Genomic DNA, 19,067 nt, shown 5'->3' on the forward strand with positions numbered 1-19,067 from the left:
TGCACTGTATAATGAATTGACCTGTACGATCGGTATGCAAGACAAGTTTTTCACTGTACCTCGGTACAAGTGACAATAATAAACCAATACCAATACCATTTCAGTCATCACAGTCACACTCCGTACAGCACGGAAACAGGCCCTTCGGCCCATCAAGTCCATGCCAACCATTAGGTACCCATTTTTACACTAATTGTACCCTAACCCATTTTATTCTCCCAATATTCCCATCAACTACCCCCCCACCCCCGCCAGATTATCAGTCTTATGTTCTTTTGATACCATTTATTACAACACTGTGGAGGTATAGTTGCAATATTTTTGTATATTTTCCAACATGGACAAAATTGACTTGTGGACGTCTGTAAAGCAGGACCTGTTCCTTACCTGGAGACGTCCTGTAATGCTGTTGTGGGATAAATATCGATCCAGTTGAGATAGCAGATGTGGGATCTTTTAAAGTCCACCTAGGACAGAGGAGACCTGTGTGCGTACACCAAGCTCGGGAACAGGGTTTTTTCCCACCAGCGACCCCACTTCAGATGCTGGTGGTTTAACCAGTTTGCCAACTTCTATTGACAGGAGACTTCGCCTGTACGGAAGTTGGGACGTGGGAAAATAACGGGACGGGGCAGGTCCTCCCACACTGCTCTCCAGGTACGAGTCGGGACGGTCAGTGTAAATCGAGAAACCGAAATTTGTAGTCAAGGTACATGAATGGGGGTAGAAAGGGGCAGCTTCAAGTTGCCTTGTGAGGAAAGGCTGAGCTTGTGTCCACTGAAGTCACAGAGAGATACAGCGCAGAAACAGGACCGTCGGCCCATCAAGTCCATGCCGACCATTTACACCCTCCTGATGAAGGTTCTCGGCCAGAAACGTCGACTGTTTATTTCCCTCCATGGATGCTGCCTGACCTGCGGAGTCCCTCCTGCACTTTGTGTGTTGACCTATTTACATTCATTGTTTTCTAGGTTTCTGTGATTCCCTCTTCCTTTCAATACTTTGTTTTCTCCCCTCTCTCCCTTTCCCTCTCTCCCCCACCCTCCCTCTCTCCTCCCTCTCTCCTCCCTCTCTCCTTCTCTCTCCCTTTCCCTCTCTCCCCTGCCCTCCCTCTCCCTCCCTCCACTGGAGAGGGTGCAGAGAGGATTCACCAGGACGGAGACACAGGAGACCGCAGGTGCTGGAATCTGGAGACAACACACAAAGTCCCAGAGGAACTCAGCGGATCAGGCAGCGTCTGTGGAGGGAAATGGACGGTCGACATCTAGACCGATGGAGGGTCTCGTCGATGGTCCATTCCCCTCCACAGACGCTGCCTGGCCCGCTGAGTTCCTCCAGGACTTTCTTTGTGTGTTGTCTCCAGATTCACCAGGACATTGCCTGGGATGGAGTGTGTCAATTCTGAGGAGGGACTGGAGAGGTGAGGTTTGTTTCCCCTGGAGCAAAGGAGGGAGCTGATAACACTGTACAAAATTATGAGAGGTTAGAGTAGGTATTGGTATTGGTTTATTATTGTCAATTCATTACACAGTGCAGATACAGTGAGTTAGTACATTGAAGTGGGAGGGTGGTGGGGGTCGGGGTGGGGTGGGTGGTGGGGTCGGGGGTGGATGGGGGTGGGGGGGTCAGGGTGGGGGGGTCGGGATGCGGGTGTGGGGGGGTGGGTGGGAGGGGTGTGGGGGTCGGGACGTCAGGGTGGGTGGTCGGGTTGGGGGGGTGTTGGGGTGTGGGTGTGGGGGGCAGGTGGACCAGTGTGTGGGCTTTGCTCCCCCCAAGTCCCCCACCGACGATCTAACCCCCGTGTGTCTGTTCCCCCCCCCCCCCCACCACCCCCGGCAGTGTGCGGGAGACCCAGCCACCCTGTGACCTTCCGGCAGCGCATCCTGAAGGGGTCGGTGGCGCAGAGGGGCAACTTCCCCTGGCAGGTGCTGTTCCGCCAGGTGAAGGGAGCAGGGGCCCTGCTCTCGGACCGCTGGGTGCTGACGGCCGCCCACGTCGTCCAGGACTGGCAGGACACCAATCTGTTGGCCGGGGTCACCAACCTGAAGCAGCTGAGCCACGCCAGGGCGCTGCAGGCGGACAGAGTGTTCGTCCACCCCGGCTACAAGCAACCCGGGCTCGCCAGTGAGGGACACAACTACAACCATGACATCGCCCTGGTGAGGCTCCGCACCCCTGTCACCATGGGACCCGACGTCTCCCCCATCTGCCTCCCCAAACAGGATGGCCTCCACCAGCTGAGGGTGAGGCAGTTGGGTCTGGTCTCCGGGTGGGGCGTAACCGAGAACAACACCCTCCCCACCAACCTGATGTTCACCCGCCTCCCGGTACGGGACCTGGAGGAATGCCGGGCCTCGGTGGCCCAGCACTTGGTCACCGTCACCGACAACATGATCTGTGCCGGCGACGAGGAGGGTTCCGATTCTTGCCAGGGTGACAGCGGCGGGGCTTATGTCTTCCCCTACCCCAAGCCCAGGGACAACCGGTTCTTCATTGGGGGGATCGTATCCTGGGGGGTCAAGTGCGGGACGGTCGGATTCTACACCAAGGTGGGCAACTATCTGGAATGGATAGAGGGAATCGTGCAGAATAATTAACGTCCCAGCCAGCACAGAGCCCTTCAGCCCTTGAAGTTAAGGGGTTTGATAGTCTGAGGCGAGGTTTAAAGGTCGGCACAACATTGTGGGCCGAAGGGCCTGTACTGTGCTGTAATGTTCTGTGTTCTATGTTCTATGTTGCGGTCCGTGTAATGATATTCAGCACCAGCGACCCGGGTTCAATTCCCGCTGCTGTCTGTAAGGAACTTTTTACGTTCTCCCCTTGTGTCTGCGTGGGTTTCCTCCGGGTGCTCCGGTTTCATCCCACATTCCAAAGGTTAGGAAATTGTGGGCATGCTATGTTGGCGCTGGAAGCGTGGCGACACTTGCGGGCTGCCCTCAGAACAAGAAAAGGTGCATTTCACTGTGTGTTTCGATGTACATGTGATTAATAAAGAAATCTTATCTTGTCTAGAAAGAACACAATGCGAACAAAAAGATCAATGTCTATTTTAGTGCAAAGTGATCCAAGTGGTCGTAGTGTCACTAAGCTCGAGTGATTTCAAGCACTGTAAATAGTGTGAATCACAAACTGCTATAGTATTGCACTAATGTGATTCTGTCATCGCTGAGCAACCCCCTTTTGGAAGAAGACAAAAAAAGGGGAAAAAACTGGGGCAATTTCAAAGTCAAAGTCGAGTTTATTGTCATCTGCACAAGTCCATGTGTGCACAGGTGCAATGAAAAACTTACTTGCAGCAGCATCACAGGACAGAGCATCAGATAAGCAGCATTCACAAATAGAACATAATTTAAACATAAATAAAACACAAATTTTTACAAGAAAGAACACAATTAGAACAAAACAAAAGTCCATCTTAGTGCAAAGTGATCATAGTGTCACTGAGCTCTAGTGGTTAGGGTTGTGTTGGTTGTTTCAAGAATCGAATGGTTGAAGGGAAGTCGCTGTTCCTGAACCTGGTGGTGTGGGACTTCAAGCTTCTGTACCTCCTGCCCGATGGGAGCTGCGAAAAGATGGTGGGCAATTTCCAGTGGGCACAGCATCACAGAGCATGGAAACAAGCCCTTCGGCCCACCGAGTCCGTGCTGACCCTCAGACACCCACCAAGACTCATCTCATATTTTTATCCCTCCCCACATTCAATCAACTTCCCCCAGATTCTACCCCTCGCCCACAAACTAGGGGGGGCAGTTCACAGTGGCCAATAAACCCACTGGCCCGGCACTTGGTTGGGATGTGGGAGGGGACCGGAGCACCCGGGGGAAACCCACGCGGTCACATGGAGAGCGTGCAAACTGCACACACACACACACACACACACACACACACACACAAACACAGACACACACACAAACACAGACAGAGAGACACACACACACAAACACACAAATAGGCACACACACAGACACACACAAACACACACACACACAGCACCAGAGGTCGGGATCGAACCCAGGTCACTGGAGCTGTGAGGCAGCGGCTGTACCCGCTGCGCCACTGAGCTTGTCCATCTGTCAGACGCGAGCTGTGCCCTCATAACGTGTTGCCCTTTGTCAAACACTGCCCTTCTACATATCAACCCTGTACCTTTCCCTACTAAGAGATAGGAACAGGAATAGGCACTCACCCCTCGTACATGCTCTGCATCTTATTGACATAAGATCATGCCTGCGCTAACCCCAGACTCTTTGATCCACAAAATCCTGTTGTGTGTCCTCAGTGACTTATCTCCACAGAGAGTTACACGGATTCACCACCCTTTAGGTGAAGAAATGTCTTCTCATCTCTGTCCTGAACGACCCCTTGTTTTGAGGACGTGGCTCCTGGTTCTAGACGTTGTCAAGAATCTCAATAAGATCTCCTCACGTTCCTCCTACCTCCAGACAATACAGCCCCGGTTTCCTTAATCCCTCCTTATGCAGCAAACCCTCCATCCCGGGAACCTTGCAAAACTTGGCTACACCTCCTTTGTGGCAGGTACATTCTTTGTTAGATGAGACCATAAATGTATCCAATGTCCCAGCCATTGTCTCACCGTGGCTCTGTATAATTGCAATAAGACTTCTTTACTTGTGTATACAAACGCTCTTGTAATAAAGGCAATGAGATCTAAAGGTAACGAGGTTTGTTTTCCCTGGAGCGAAGGAGGCTGACAGGTGATGTGGTGGAGGTATGTAAAATTATGAAAAGCAGACACGGGGTATTTAGTCAGTGTCTGTTTAAGGAGAGCATGGGGAACAGAGCAAGGTGAGTTCGAGGGAGTGCAGGAAGCAGGGTCCCATTGTGTTAAAGGGAGCACAAGAACTGGGACCCCAGTGGGTTTAAAGGGAGTGTGGGAAACGGGGTCCCGATGGGTTTACAGGGAGTGGGGAACCGGGTCCCAGTGGGTTTACAGGGAGTGGGGAACGGGGTCCCGGTGGGTTTACAGGGAGTGGGGAACGGGGTCCCGGTGGGTTTACAGGGAGTGTGGGGAACGGGGTCCCGGTGGGTTTACAGGGAGTGGGAACGGGGTCCCGGTGGGTTTACAGGGAGTGGGAACGGGGTCCCGGTGGGTTTACAGGGAGTGTGGGGAATGGGATCCCGGTGGGTTTACAGGGAGTGGGGAACGGGGTCCCGGTGGGTTTACAGGGAGTGTGGGGAACGGGGTCCCGGTGGGTTTACAGGGAGTGGGGAACGGGGTCCTGATGGGTTTACAGGGAATGCAGGAACAAGCAGCCAGTGAGCCAGATGTCAAACCATTGGGATTTTCGAACAATTGGTTAGCGGGTTACTGGAATTTTTGTTTCACACCTCAGGATTTTGGCTACTGAGAAATTTTCCCAAATGATGGATGGATTCCAAGGAATAAATCATGACAGAGATCGCACTGTAAGGAATTCCCTGGAATTTTCAAAGTTAAAGGGCAGGTTTGATCAGCAGATGAAGGTAACAAGGAACTGATGGAACAGGGGAGACTGAACCCACTGATTGGGGTGTCTGGGACCAAGAGGAACAGACCAAAGGTTAGAAGGAGATCCGACCTGAATGGTTGGGATACAGCATGCTCTCTCCCAATTATCCACAGAGTCACAGAGCATGGAAACAGGCCCTTCAGCCCACTGTCCGTGCTGACCCTCAGACACCCACCTTGACTCATCTCATTTTTTTATTTCCCCCACGTTCCCATCAACTCCCCCCAGATTCTACCCCTCACCCACACACTGGGGGGGCAATTTACAGCGGCCGATTAACCCACCGACCCCGCACGTCGTTGGGGTGTGGGAGGGAACCGGAGCACCCGGGGGGAAACCCACCCGATAACAGGGAGAAGGTGCAAACACAAATACACACACACACACACACACACACACACATAAACACGCATATGCACATACAGAGACACACAGACACACACATGCACACACATACACAGACACACACACACACACACACACAGACACACACAGAGGCAGCTCCAGAGGTCGGGATCGAACCCGGGTCTCTGAGCTCTGAGGCAGTGGCTCTACCCGCTGCACCACTTTTCTATTGTATCAAATTATTAGCATCTTCAAGAGTCGGTGCCTCAAGAAGGCAGCATCCATCACTAAGGACCCTCACCACCCGGGACGTGTCCTCTTCTTGTTACTACCATCGGGGAGGAGGTACAGGAGCCTGAAGACCCACACTCAATGATTCAGGAACAGCTTCTTCCCCTCCGCCATCAGATTTCTGAACGACCCATGAACCCATCAACACTTCCTGGTTATTCCTTTTTCTTTTGCACTATTTATTTTAATTTTATGTCTTTGCGCTGTACTGCTGCCACAAAACAACAAATTTCACATCATACAAGTCAGTGATAATAAACCTGATTCTGATTCTGATTCTGAGACTGGTAAAGTTTTGCCAATTGAAAATATTAAAGGGTTTGGGGTCCAGGTGTGGCGTAAGACCACAGATCTGCCATGTCCTCAGAGAGAGGCAGACCAGCCTAGAGGGGCCAAATGGCCTCCTCCTGTTCCTGAATCCCCCACTTCCAGCACAACCAGTCCTCCCTTCCCATAGGTTGACGTTTGCACAGAGTCACTGCTAAATAAACAGAGTCTACAGCCGGGTCACTGATCCTGGTTGAACATTAAACAGCTGTCACCCGTCTCCAAGCCCTTCCAGTGTCCGACAAGAGCTGGTGATCAGGGAACACCATGGGACTGAGATTGATGGCCACCGGGTGAGTACTCTGCAGGAAGAACCTTTCCCCACCTTCCCCCACCCTCAATCTCTCCAACTGCCTCGGTAAAGCAGCCGACATAATCAAAGACCCCTCGCATCCCGGACGTTCTCTCTCCTCCCCCCTCCCATCGGGCAGAAGATACAAAAGCCTGAAAGCACGTACCACCAGGCTCAAGGACAGCTTCTATCCCACTGTTATAAGACTATTGAATGGTCCCCTAGATAAGATGGACTCTTGACCTCACAACGGGCGGCATGGTAGTGTAGCAGTTAGTCTAACACTATTACAGCGCCAGCAACCCAGGTTCAATTCCCGCTGCTGTCTGTAAGGAGTTTGTACGTTCTCCCTGTGACCTTGACCTCACAATCTACCTCATTACGGCCTTGCACCTTATTGTCTGCCTGCACTGCACTTTCTCTGTAACTGTAACACTTTATTCTGCGTTCTGTTATTGTTTTCCCTTGTACTACCTCGATGTACTGACGTGATGAAATGATGGCATGCAAAACAAAGTTTTTCACTGTCATTCAGTACATGTGACAATAATAAACCAATTTACCAATCATATTAAATCTCTGCTCCCCTTGACTTTGACCCCACTACTCAGGAAAATAGATCCTTCCTACATCCACACCCCTCATTATTTTATACACCTCAGTGAAGTCACCCTTCGGTCTCATGTTCAAGGGAAAATGACCCCAGCCTCTCTGATCTTTCCTCAGAGTTACCACCTTCTGGTGAGAACTCTGGTTAGGCCGCACTTAGAATATTGCGTGCAATTCTGGTCACCTCACTACAGGAAGGATGTCGAGGCTTTCGAGAGGGTGCAGAGGAGGTTTACCAGGTTGCTGCCTGGATTAGAGGGCATGTACTATCAGGAGAGGCTGGACAAACTTGGGTTGTTTTCTCTGGAGTGGCAGAGGCTGAGGGGTGGTCTGTTGGAAGTGTACAAAATGATGAGGGGCATCGATAGGGTGGACAAGCAATATCTTTTTCCCATTATTGAGTGATCCAATACCAGAGGGCATGCACTTAAGGTGAGAGGGGGTAGGTTCAGAACAAACGTGAGGGGTACGTTTTTTTACTCAGAGAGTGGTGGATGCCTGGAATGCGTTACCTGATAGGGTGGTGGATGCAAATTCATTGGGGGCTTTTAAGAGGGGCTTGGATGGGCACATGAATGAGAGGAAAATGGAGGGAGATGGGCATTCTGTAAGTAGGAGGGAATAGCTATGTTGGCACAATGTTGTGGGCATTCCTGGCAACAGCTCCTAAATCCCCTCTATACCCTCTGCAGTGCAGTCAATCTCTCCTGTAATGTGTTCACTTCAACTGTACACAGGATCTAACCAGTGTCCTACACAGTTCCAACACAAGCTCCCTGCTCTTGTATTCCATGCTTGGGCTGATAAAGGAAAGCATCCATTTTGTCTTTCTAACCAACTTATTGCCCTGCCCTGCTATCTTTGAGGATCTGTGGACGTTCACTCCGAGGTGAGTCTCTTCCTCCGCACCCTCATTGTCCCTCCGTTGACTGCCTCCTTACAATAAGAGTAAAGGAACCACATTGCAGCTATATGAAGGTTTGGTTTGGCCGCACTTGGAGCACCGTGTGCAGTTCTGGTCGCCCTATTACAGGAAGGATGTGGAGGCTTTGGAGAGGGTGCAGAAGAGCTTCACCAGGATGCTGCCTGGATTGGAGAGTATTAGCTCAAAAGAGAGGTTGGACAAACCTGCGTTGTTTTCTCTGATAGAGGTTTATAACGTTATGAGACGCATCGATAGGGTAGACAGCCAGAGTGTTTTTCCCAGGGTAGAAATGTCAAATACTGGAAGACATGCATTTAAGGTGAGAGGGGGGAAAGTTTAAGGGAGATGGGTGGGGCAAGTTTTTTACACTGAGAGAGGTGGGTGCCTGGAAATGGCTGCTAAGTGTGGTGGTGGATGCAGGTATAATAGTGGGGCCTGAAAGGTTGTTAGGTGGATGCGTGAATATGTAGGGGATGGAGGGATGTGGACCATGTGCAGGCAGAAGAGATTTAGTTTAATTCTGCATTGTGTTTGGCACAGACATTGTGGGCCGAAGGGCTTGTTCCTGTGCTGTACTGTTCTGTGTTCCAAGTTCCATGGAGGGGAGACTGGTTTGCGTGGTGGACTGGGTTGTGTCCACAACTCTCTGCAGTTTCTTGTGGTCTCGGGCAGTGCAGTCGCCGTACCAAGCGGTGGTGCATCCAGACAGGATGCTTTCTATGGTCCATCTGTAAAAATTGGTGAGGGTCATCGGGGACATGCCGAATTTCTTTAGCCTCCTCAGGAAGTCGAGGCAATGGTGTGCTTTTATGGCTAAGTTCATTCCCTCCCACTGGACGAAATCTGGATCAAGTTCCTGTTACCTCTCTAACCAAACCGGGAGTGACACAGTCACGCACTGATAGACCCACCGCCTCACAGCTCCAGAGACCCAGGTTTGATCCCGACCTCTGGTGCTGTGTGTGTGTGTGTGTGTGTGTGTGTGTGTGTGTGTGTGTGTGTGTGTGTGTGTGTGTGTGTGTGTGTGTGTGTGTGTGCGCGCGTGTGCGTGTATGTGTGGAGTTTGCACGTTCTCCCTGTGACTGCGGGGGTCCCCACCCCCCCACCACCCCCCCCCCCCCCGCCTGCTCCGGTTCCCTCCCACATCCCAACGACGTGTGGGGTCGGTGGGTTAATCGGCCGCTGTGAATTGCCCCCTTAAGTGTGTGGGTGAGGGGTAGAATCTGGGGGGAGTTGATGGGTTAGGAATGAAATGGGATTAGTGTAGATGGTTGGCACAAACCTGATGGGCCGAAGGGCCTGTTTCCGTGATGTATCTCTCTGCAGTTGACCACATGGTGGCTCCATCCTTTGTCTTCTCCTCCTCCCCAGGGCCCTCCTGGTGCTGAGTGCCTTCTCTCACCCCAAGTTGTGGTCAGACGCCACTGGGCTGTTTGGTGAGATCCATCTGTCCAACTACCAGCCAGAGGAGAGCCTCAGCTGGGAGGTGGGTGTGCCCCCGGGCTTTGGCCTCAAACTCCAGCTGCAACACTACGACTCGGTGGTCTCCTCGTCATGTGGACACAACTATGTGGAGGTAGGTCAGGCCGCAGGGGGATTCGTAGAGGGGTAGCATCACACTGCCTTCTGCACCCAAGACCCCCCTCAACCTCCCATCGCCCCCTCACTCTTACACTCCCCTCCCTCCCCCTCCCCACCCTCACCCTCCCCTCTCTCCCTCCACCCCTCCCCTTCCCTTCCCTCCCTCCATCCCCCCTCCCCCTCTTCCCTCCCCCACCCTCCCCCACGATCCAATACCTTCTACTCCCTCCCCCTCACCCACCTTCCCCCACCATCCCTCACACTCCCCTCCCTCCCTCCCTTACCCCTTCCCTCTCTCACCCCATCCCTCACACCCTCCCCTCCCACCCCTTATCCCTCCCCTCCACTGCCCCCACCCTCACTCTCCCACCTCTCCCTCCCCCCCACACCTCCCGTCCCGCACCCCTCCCTTCCCTCTCTCCCTCCCCCTCCCCTCGCTCCCTCCCTTCCCCCTCACCCCCTCCCTCCCCACCCCTCTCTCTCTCCCTCCCTTCCCCTCTCTCACTCCCTCACCCCCTCCCTCCCTACCCCTCTCTCACCCCCTCTCTCCCTTAGACTGTAGGCAGCAAGAAGGGACACTGAGTAAACCCAGCTCAGTGCTACTGCTTCACTGGGGCTAAACCTCCCTCCCTACCCTCCCTAGGGAAAAGGCTGTGACCACCTACCCTATCTATGCCCCTCATGATTTTATAAACCTCTATGAGGTCACCCCTCAGCCTCCCTCACTCCAGGGAAAACAGTCCCAGCCCATCCAGCCTATCCTTATAACTTAAGATCGGATATGTTTATTAGTCACATGTACATCGAAACACACAGTGAAATGCACCTTTTGCGTCGAGTGTTCTGGGGGGCAGCCCGCAAGTGTCGCCACGCTTCCGCCGCCAACACAGCACGCCCACAACTTCCTAACCCGTACGTCTTTGGAATGTGGGATGAAACCGGAGCACCCGGAGGAAACCCACGCAGACACGCGGGGAGAGAGTACAAACTCCTTACAGACAGCGGCCGGAATTGAACCCGGGTCGCTGGCGCTGTAATAGCATTATGCTAACCGCTACACTCACTTAAGCCCTCCAGCAGCCTTGTGAATCCCCAGCTTAGAGAGTGTAGGAGACTGAGGGGTGACTCAGAGGTGTATGAGGGACGCAGTTAAGGTGAACGATGACTGTCTTTTTCCCAGGGAAAGGGAAGCAGAAACAGGAGGAAATACGTTGAATGTGAGAGGGGAAAGATTTAAAAGGGACCCTGTAGGGCAACTATTTCACCCAGAGGGTGGTCAGTATGTGGAACGAGCTGTCAGAGGAAGCGGGTGAGGCAGGTACAGTAACAACATTTAAAAGACACACAAAAACTGCCGGAGGGATTCAGCAGGTCGGGCAGCATCTGTGGAGGGAAATAAACAGTCGACGTTTCAGGTTGAGACCCTTCATCGGGACTGGAAGGGAAGAGGGCAGAAGCCGGAACAAAAGGGTGGGGGAAGGGGGAGGAACACAGCCTGGCAGGTGAGAAGTGAGTCCAGGTGAGAGGTGAGTCCAGGTGAGTCCAGGTGAGAAGGGAGTCCAGGTGAGAGGTGAGTCCAGGTGATAGGTGAGTCCAGGTGAGTCCAGGTGAGAAGTGAGGCCAGGTGAGTCCAGGTGTGAGGTGAGTCCAGGTGAGTCCAGGTGAGAAGTGAGTCCAGGTGAGAGGTGAGTCCAGGTGATAGGTGAGTCCAGGTGAGTCCAGGTGAGTCCAGGTGAGAGGTGAGTCCAGGTGATAGGTGAGTCCAGGTGAGTCCAGGTGAGAAGGGAGGCCAGGTGAGAGGTGAGTCCAGGTGATAGGTGAGTCCAGGTGAGTCCAGGTGAGAAGTGAGGCCAGGTGAGTCCAGGTGTGAGGTGAGTCCAGGTGAGTCCAGGTGAGAAGTGAGGCCAGGTGAGAGGTGAGTCCAGGTGAGAGGGGGAAGGTAGGTGGGTGGGGGAGGAGGGGGGGAGATGTAAGAAGCTGAGAGGTGATGGGTAGAAGAGGCCAAGGGCTGAAGAAGAAGGAATCCGATAGGAGAGGGCAGTGGACCATGGAATAAAGGGAAGGAGGTGGGGAAATAGATGGGCAGGTCATGAGGGTGGGGGAAGGAGAAGGAGAAGGGGGAAGGGGGCCACAGGAATTTGGACAGGTACATAGATAGGGGAGGTTGAGAGGGATATGGGCCAAACGTGGGCAAATGGGACTAGCTTTGATGGGAATCTTGGTCGGCATGGACCAGTTGGGTCGAAGGGTCTGTTTCCATGCTGTACGACACCTTTCCCGATGGGTGGCAGGCAGACAAGCTCAGGGGAGGTGGGGGAGAGGGGGAGGGTGCGGCAGAAGTTGTTGCCTGAGTCCTGTTCTCCCGCGGCAGGTGTACGCGGACAGGGAGCGCCTGGGCAGGTTCTGCGGGAACGTGACCTCCAGCCGGTTCCACCGTCCGAGCTCGCCCCTGACCGCCTCCGACCAGCACGCCATCAAGCTCCGCGTACGGTGCCGCTCCAGCGACCGGGAGAGCCGGCGAGGATTCTCCGTCTTTTATGAGGCTGTTGGTGAGTCCCGATGGAAGCGGACAATGGTTGGATCAATTGGACCTCCCTGGTGGTGACCATGAATGAGTCACACAGAGACCAGAGCTGTAGATACAACCAAGTGAACGTGCGCCTGTCTACATTGGTATTGGTATTGGTATTGGTTTATTGTTGTCACTTGAACCGAGCTACAGTGAAAAACTTGTCTTGCATACCGATCGTACAGGTCAATTCATTATACAGTGCAGTTACATTGAGTTAGTACAGAGTGCATTGAGGTAGTACAGGTAAAAACAATAACAGTACAGAGTAAAGTGTCACAGCTACAGAGAAAGTGCAGTGCAATAAGGTGCAAGGTCACAACAAGGTAGATTGTGAGGTCAGAGTCCATCTCATCATATAAGGGAACCGTTCAGTAGTCTTATCACTGTGGGATAGAAGCTGTCCTTGAGCCTGGTGATACGTGCCCTCAGGCTCCTGTATCTTCTGCCTGATGGGAGAGGAGAGAAGAGAGAATGACCTGGGTGGGTGGGGTCTTTGATTATGCTGGCTGCTTCACCAAGGCAGCGAGAGGTATAGACAGAGTCCATGGAGGGGAGGCTGGTGTCTGTGACGTGCTGGGCTGTGTCCACAACTCTCTGCAGTTTCCTGCGGTCCTGGGCAGAGCAGTTGCTGTACCAAGCCGTGATGTGTTTGGATAGGATGCTTCCTATGGTGCATTGATAAAAGTTGGTGAGTGTCAAAGGGGACATGCCGAATTTCTTTAGCCTCCTGAGGAAGTAAGGAAGGGTGTTGGTGAGCTTTCTTGGCCGTGGTGTTTACGTGATTTGACCAGAATGTCACCTCTCAGCCTCCTGCGCTCCAGGGAAAGGAGACCCAGTCTGTCTAATCCCTCCCCATAACTAAAGTCCTCCAATTCAGGCAACCTCCTGGTGAATATCCACACTCTCTCCAGCTTCCAGAGTCCCAAGATATTCTCTCCTGGGGGATTTTCCCTGAACTCAAAGTACATTGAGTTTTTAAACCCTTTCAGGACAAAGATAACATCAAGTAATTAAATACAATTTCAATAGTTACAGTTAGTTTACTTCAGTGTTTTGTGTGCAGGCAAATGGCTCTGTTGAATTTAGAATGGGTGGACATCTGAACTGACAGGGTGATTGAGCAGCCTCACCGGGACAAAATAGTTCAGATCAATATTCTGAAAGCTTCTGAAGTTCACAGTATTGAGAGGGCTAACTCTCCAGACATGCAAACACCCCAAATATAGGGCAGCAAGGCGGTACAGCGGGCAGAGCCGCTGCCTCACAGCTCCAGAGACCCGGGTTCGATCCCGACCTCCAGAACTCTGTGTGTGTGTGTGTGTGTGTGTGTGTGTGTGTGTGTGTGTGTGTGTGTGTGTGTGTGGAGTTTGCACGTTCTCCCTGTGACCGCGTGGGTTTCCTCTGGTTCCCTCCCACATCCCAACCACATGCGGGTTTGGTGGGTTAATCGGCCCCCCTGTGAATTGCCCCCCCTGGTGTGTGTGGGTGAGGGGTAGAATCTGGGGGGGGGGGTGTTGATGAGAGTGTGTGGATTCATTAAGGATGGGTGTTAATGGATGGTTGATGGTCAGCACTGACTGGCTGAACTGAAACCTTTCTTTCTCTCTGTCACAATGATGCAAGCACCTTAGCTGAAGACACACGAGACAGCAGACGCTGGAATCTGGAGCAACACACAATCTGCTGGAGGAATTCAGCAGGTCGGGCAGCATCTGTTGGGGGGGGTGGGGGGAGCGGGGAGAAGGAATTGTTGACGTCTCAGATCAAAACCCCGCATCAAGACTGCTTATGTCAGATGGTTTGACGTAGGCCAATTAACTTTGCAGCGTAGCTTTGGTACACGGATAGGAAAGGTTTAGAGGGATTTGGGCCAAATGGGACCAGCTTAGATGGGCATCTTGGTCGGCATGGACTGGATGGGCTGAAGAGCCTTTCCCCTTGCTGCATTACTCTATGTCTCTGCAGAGGAGGTTCAGCTGGACCACAGTTGTAAGGAGGGGCAGGATAGACTCTATTCTGGAGCAGAGGAGGCTGACGGGTCACCTGATGGAGGTGGATAAAATTATGAGTGGAATAGATAGGGTAAATAGCCAGAATTTTTTCTTCCAGAATCAGAATCAGGTTTATTATCACTGACCTATGTCGTGAAATGTGTTGTTTTGTGGCAGCGTACAGTGCAAGACATAAAAATTACTATAAGTTACAAAAATAAATAAATAGTGCAAAAGAGAAATAACGAGGTAGTGTTCATGGGTTCATGGACCGTTCAGAAATCTGATGGCGGAGGGGAAGAAGCTGTTCCTGAATCGCTGAGTGTGGGTCTTCAGGCTCCTGTACCTCCTCCCCGATGGTAGTAACGAGAAGAGGGCATGTCCCGGGTGGTGAGGGTCCTTAAGGCGAGAGGTGGAAGGCTTAAGAGGGGAATCTGAGGGGGATCATCGGTCGGGGCATTAAGAGTCGTGAAGTCATGTTGCGGCTGTATAAAACTTTGGTTCTGCCGCACATGGAGTATTGAATGCAGTTCTGGTCGTCCCCATTACAGGAAGGATGTGGAGGCTTTGGAGAGGGTGCAGAGGAGGTTCACCAGGATGCTGCCTGGATTAGGGGGTATGAGCTATCAGGAGAGGTTGGACAAACTCGGGTTGTTTTCTCTGGAGCGTCAGAGGCTGAGGGGAGACCTGATAGAAGTTTATAACATTATGAGAGGCATCGATAGAGTAGTCAGTCAGAATCTTTCTCCCAGGATAGAAATGTCAAGTACTAGAGGGGATGGATTTAAGATGAGAGGAGGTGTGTGGGGCAAGTTTTTTTCCACAGATTTGCCAAGGGTGGTGATGGGAGCAGATACAGCAGTGGTGTTTAAGACGTTGTTAGATAAACACATTAATATACAGGGATATGGATCATGTGCAGGACGAAGAGATTTAGTTTAATTCGACATTGTGTTCGGCACAGACATTGTGGGCCAAAGGGCCTGTTCCTGTGATGTACTGTTCTGTGTTCTATGAAATACTTTCCTGTTCTCCTTTGCATTAAGGATTACAACCCTATAACTCCTGATTATAAACACATCTCCCCAAAACCCGTCCCCATCCCTGCATGATTTCAGGGTGACTGGGAGGGCCTGTGTATGTCCTGTAACCACAGCATCCCCAGCAGTTACCTGTCAACAAACACGTCTATTTATATACAGTAGCACCCTTCCACGCCATTGCATCCGGAATCCCGTTTGACACAGGGACATCTGGGTGGACAATGAGAGGCCTGACCGGAAGGTTTCAGCGGAGAGGTTTGGGGAGAAAAGTTCAGCGAGCAGAGAGTTCAATGCCAAAGCTGTTCTAACAGCGGTTCCCCAATTAATTTATCGAGGATAACCTCATCGACCTACCGACTCATTTTCTCCCTCCTCAGACACTGCCTGACCTGCTGAGTGTTTCCAACATTTCCTGGTTTTATTTTGGACGAGAACAAGTTACTGTTCGGATGCAGTTAAGAGGGAAATTGTAACTGGTTGCTCTGGACTGTGGGTTGGCCAAAAGTTTTTCAAAAATGGATTAACTTTTTTAAAGACATCCCTGTCATTGGTAGAACCAACTTCTGTTGCTCAGTTCTAACTGCCCTTGAGAAAATGATGGTGAGAGGTCTCCTTGGATGTAGAAAATAGCAGGATTATGTCGCCTGGCCCCTCAGTCCCACCAGTCAAGGCTTCATCCGCTCTCTGTGCCGGTTCCCCGTTGCTCTGGATTTCCCGAACTTTCGAAAATGTATCCGCCTCCTCCTTAAGTACTCCCAGTGATCCTTAATGGATGGGATCGAGGATCAGCTTCAATCCGAACGTCCATCTCCCTGTGCCTCACATCTAGGTGTCTCCCGCTCCCAGATATCGACGAGTGTGGCCTCCGCTGGGAAGGACAGGCGCCCTGTCAACACTTCTGTCACAACTACATCGGAGGTTACCGGTGTTACTGTCGCCAAGGATACAGTCTCCACGGTGATGGGAAAACGTGCAAAGGTGATTGGCCCTGAGCTCTGCGGTGCAGCGATGGGGAGAATGAGATTCTCGGTAGATGGTAACGAGGTGGTGTAATAACTAGACGGCGCTACCCCTGATTACTGAGGTGGGCCACCCCTACGATTCACGGCCCGTTGCAGGTGCCTCCATCGCAGGAGGACCTCCCGCCTCTCGTTGTGTCACTGCTGCAGTCCTTGTGGGGAAGGTGTTCCCACTGCACCTCTGGGGACAGTTCCAGGGTTTAGACCCAGTAATGCGGGTGCACACACACACACACACACTCACACACACTCACACACACTCACACACACACACACACACACTCACACACATTCACACACACTCACACACACACACACACTCACACACACTCACACACACTCACACACACACACACACAACCCACACACACACACACACTCACACACACTCACACACACACCCACACACAACCCACACACACACACACTCATACACACTCACACACACACCCACACACAACCCACACACACACACACACACTCACACTCACACACACACCCACACACAACCCACACACACACACACACACCCACACACAACCCACACACACACACACACACTCAAACACACACCCACACACAACCCACACACACACACACTCACACACACTCAAACACACACCCACACACAACTCACACACACACACACACACACTCACACACACTCAAACACACACCCACACACACTTACACACACACACACACAGAGTCACAAAGACACACACACACAGACAGTCACAAAGACACACATACTCTCACATATACACTGACACACACTCATACATACACTCACACACATACACACTCTCACACACACACATTTTCACACACTCACTCTCACACACACACACAAACTTTCTCTCACATGTACACTCTGTTTCTCTCTCTTGCACACACACACATGCACACACACACACACACACACACACACACACATGCATACACATGCACACTCTCACTTATGTGAAAACACACATTCACTGGAACACACACACATTCACTGTGAAGACTTCCTTTCCCCACAGCACTGATGTTAGTCAATGCTTTATTCCCAGTTACACAGTGCGATGCCCCTGAAGAGATCGACAACGGCAGCTACGAATACCTGGACAGTGAAGCTGGGACCCAGGTTGGCTCGGCCATCAGATACAACTGCCACCAGCGCTATTATACAATGACGGGTGGCGCAGACGGTGAGACAGGGGACATGAATAGAAACACACAGACACTGATGTGTTGGGTTGGGCTGGAGGGGCTGTGGTGTTGAGAGGATGGGTTTGGGGGGGGTGAGGGTCAGAGGAGAGGAAAGGTCAGGAACACAGGACCACACCAGCAGGAATACACTCAGCACTGACTGAACACATGCAGAGAAAATACAGGAACACACGCCACAAACACAGGAACACACACCACAATCACGGGAACACACACCACAAACACAGGAACACACACCACAATCACGGGAACACACACCACAAACACAGGAACACACACCACAAACATGGGAACACACAAACACAGGAACACACACCACAAACACAGGAACACACAAACACAGGAACACACACCACAAACACAGGAACACACACCACAAACACGGGAACACACAAACACAGGAACACACACCACAAACACAGGAACACACACCACAAACACGGGAACACACAAACACAGGAACACACACCACAAACACGGGAACACACAAACACAGGAACACACACCACAAACACAGGAACACACAAACACAGGAACACACCTCATTTCCTCACCCGGTACGGGAGGTTTGGATTTCCCCGTTATTACCTCTTCATTCCCACAGGGACGTACAGCTGCCGAGCCAATGGGAAATGGATGAATATTGCGGTGGGGGAAGCCCTCCCAACATGTACGCCAGGTGAGTGAACATCTCGTCTACATTTTCCAGACAGCTAACTATCCCAGAACTGCAGTACACCACCAGCAGTTATCCACGCTCCCAGACAGAGACTTCCAGATCCCACCGTTGGATTCCTTTAAATTCTCCATTTCAGGAACCATTGGGAATTTGGCCAGGAATCTGTAGCTGACCCTACAGTCTTAGATCAGCTACTAAACCCACAAGTCTGTTCAGTCCCAGGAAGAAACACAGTTACATTAGTTCAGCTACATGTTCAAAAGTTAATTGTGTTTGCTATGGTATTTTTAATCCTTTAAAATGACTTCAATGCTTTTAATTAGTTTTTAACAGTTTTAACTCTGTTAAAGACTTTTGTTTCACTTTTAAAAGTTTTTAACTGATTCTCAGAGATATTCAGAAGAAATGGGGAAAAATTGACAGATGGCTAAGCTGTAACTCTGGTTTTGTTATTGGTATTGTCACATGTACTGAGGTACAGTGAAAAGCAAGTCTTGCATACCGTTCATACAGATTAATCCATTACACAGTGCATTGAGGTAGTACAGGGTAAAAACAATAACAGAATGCAGAGTAAAGTGTCACAGCTACAGAGAAGTGCATTGCAGGTAGACAATTGCAGGTAGGTTTTGCCATCTGTTCATGGTTCCCTCAGTCATTTCTTGAGT

General features: G+C 51.5%; 1 protein-coding gene across 1 annotated transcript in view; it reads left to right on the forward strand.

The window, feature by feature from the left end:
- LOC127586522 (calcium-dependent serine proteinase-like) overlaps positions 1–19,067 on the forward strand; it is a 36,386-nt gene that overhangs the window by 13,009 nt on the left and 4,310 nt on the right. The window contains exons 8-14 of the mRNA XM_052044536.1: positions 583–657; positions 1,840–2,593; positions 9,671–9,875; positions 12,252–12,429; positions 16,333–16,464; positions 17,561–17,698; positions 18,325–18,399. Coding sequence (XP_051900496.1) covers positions 583–657; positions 1,840–2,593; positions 9,671–9,875; positions 12,252–12,429; positions 16,333–16,464; positions 17,561–17,698; positions 18,325–18,399 — 1,557 coding nt within the window. The remainder of the gene's footprint in view (positions 1–582; positions 658–1,839; positions 2,594–9,670; positions 9,876–12,251; positions 12,430–16,332; positions 16,465–17,560; positions 17,699–18,324; positions 18,400–19,067) is intronic.

This window comes from Pristis pectinata, chromosome 37 (assembly GCF_009764475.1).
Source record: "Pristis pectinata isolate sPriPec2 chromosome 37, sPriPec2.1.pri, whole genome shotgun sequence".
Lineage (NCBI taxonomy): Eukaryota > Metazoa > Chordata > Chondrichthyes > Rhinopristiformes > Pristidae > Pristis > Pristis pectinata.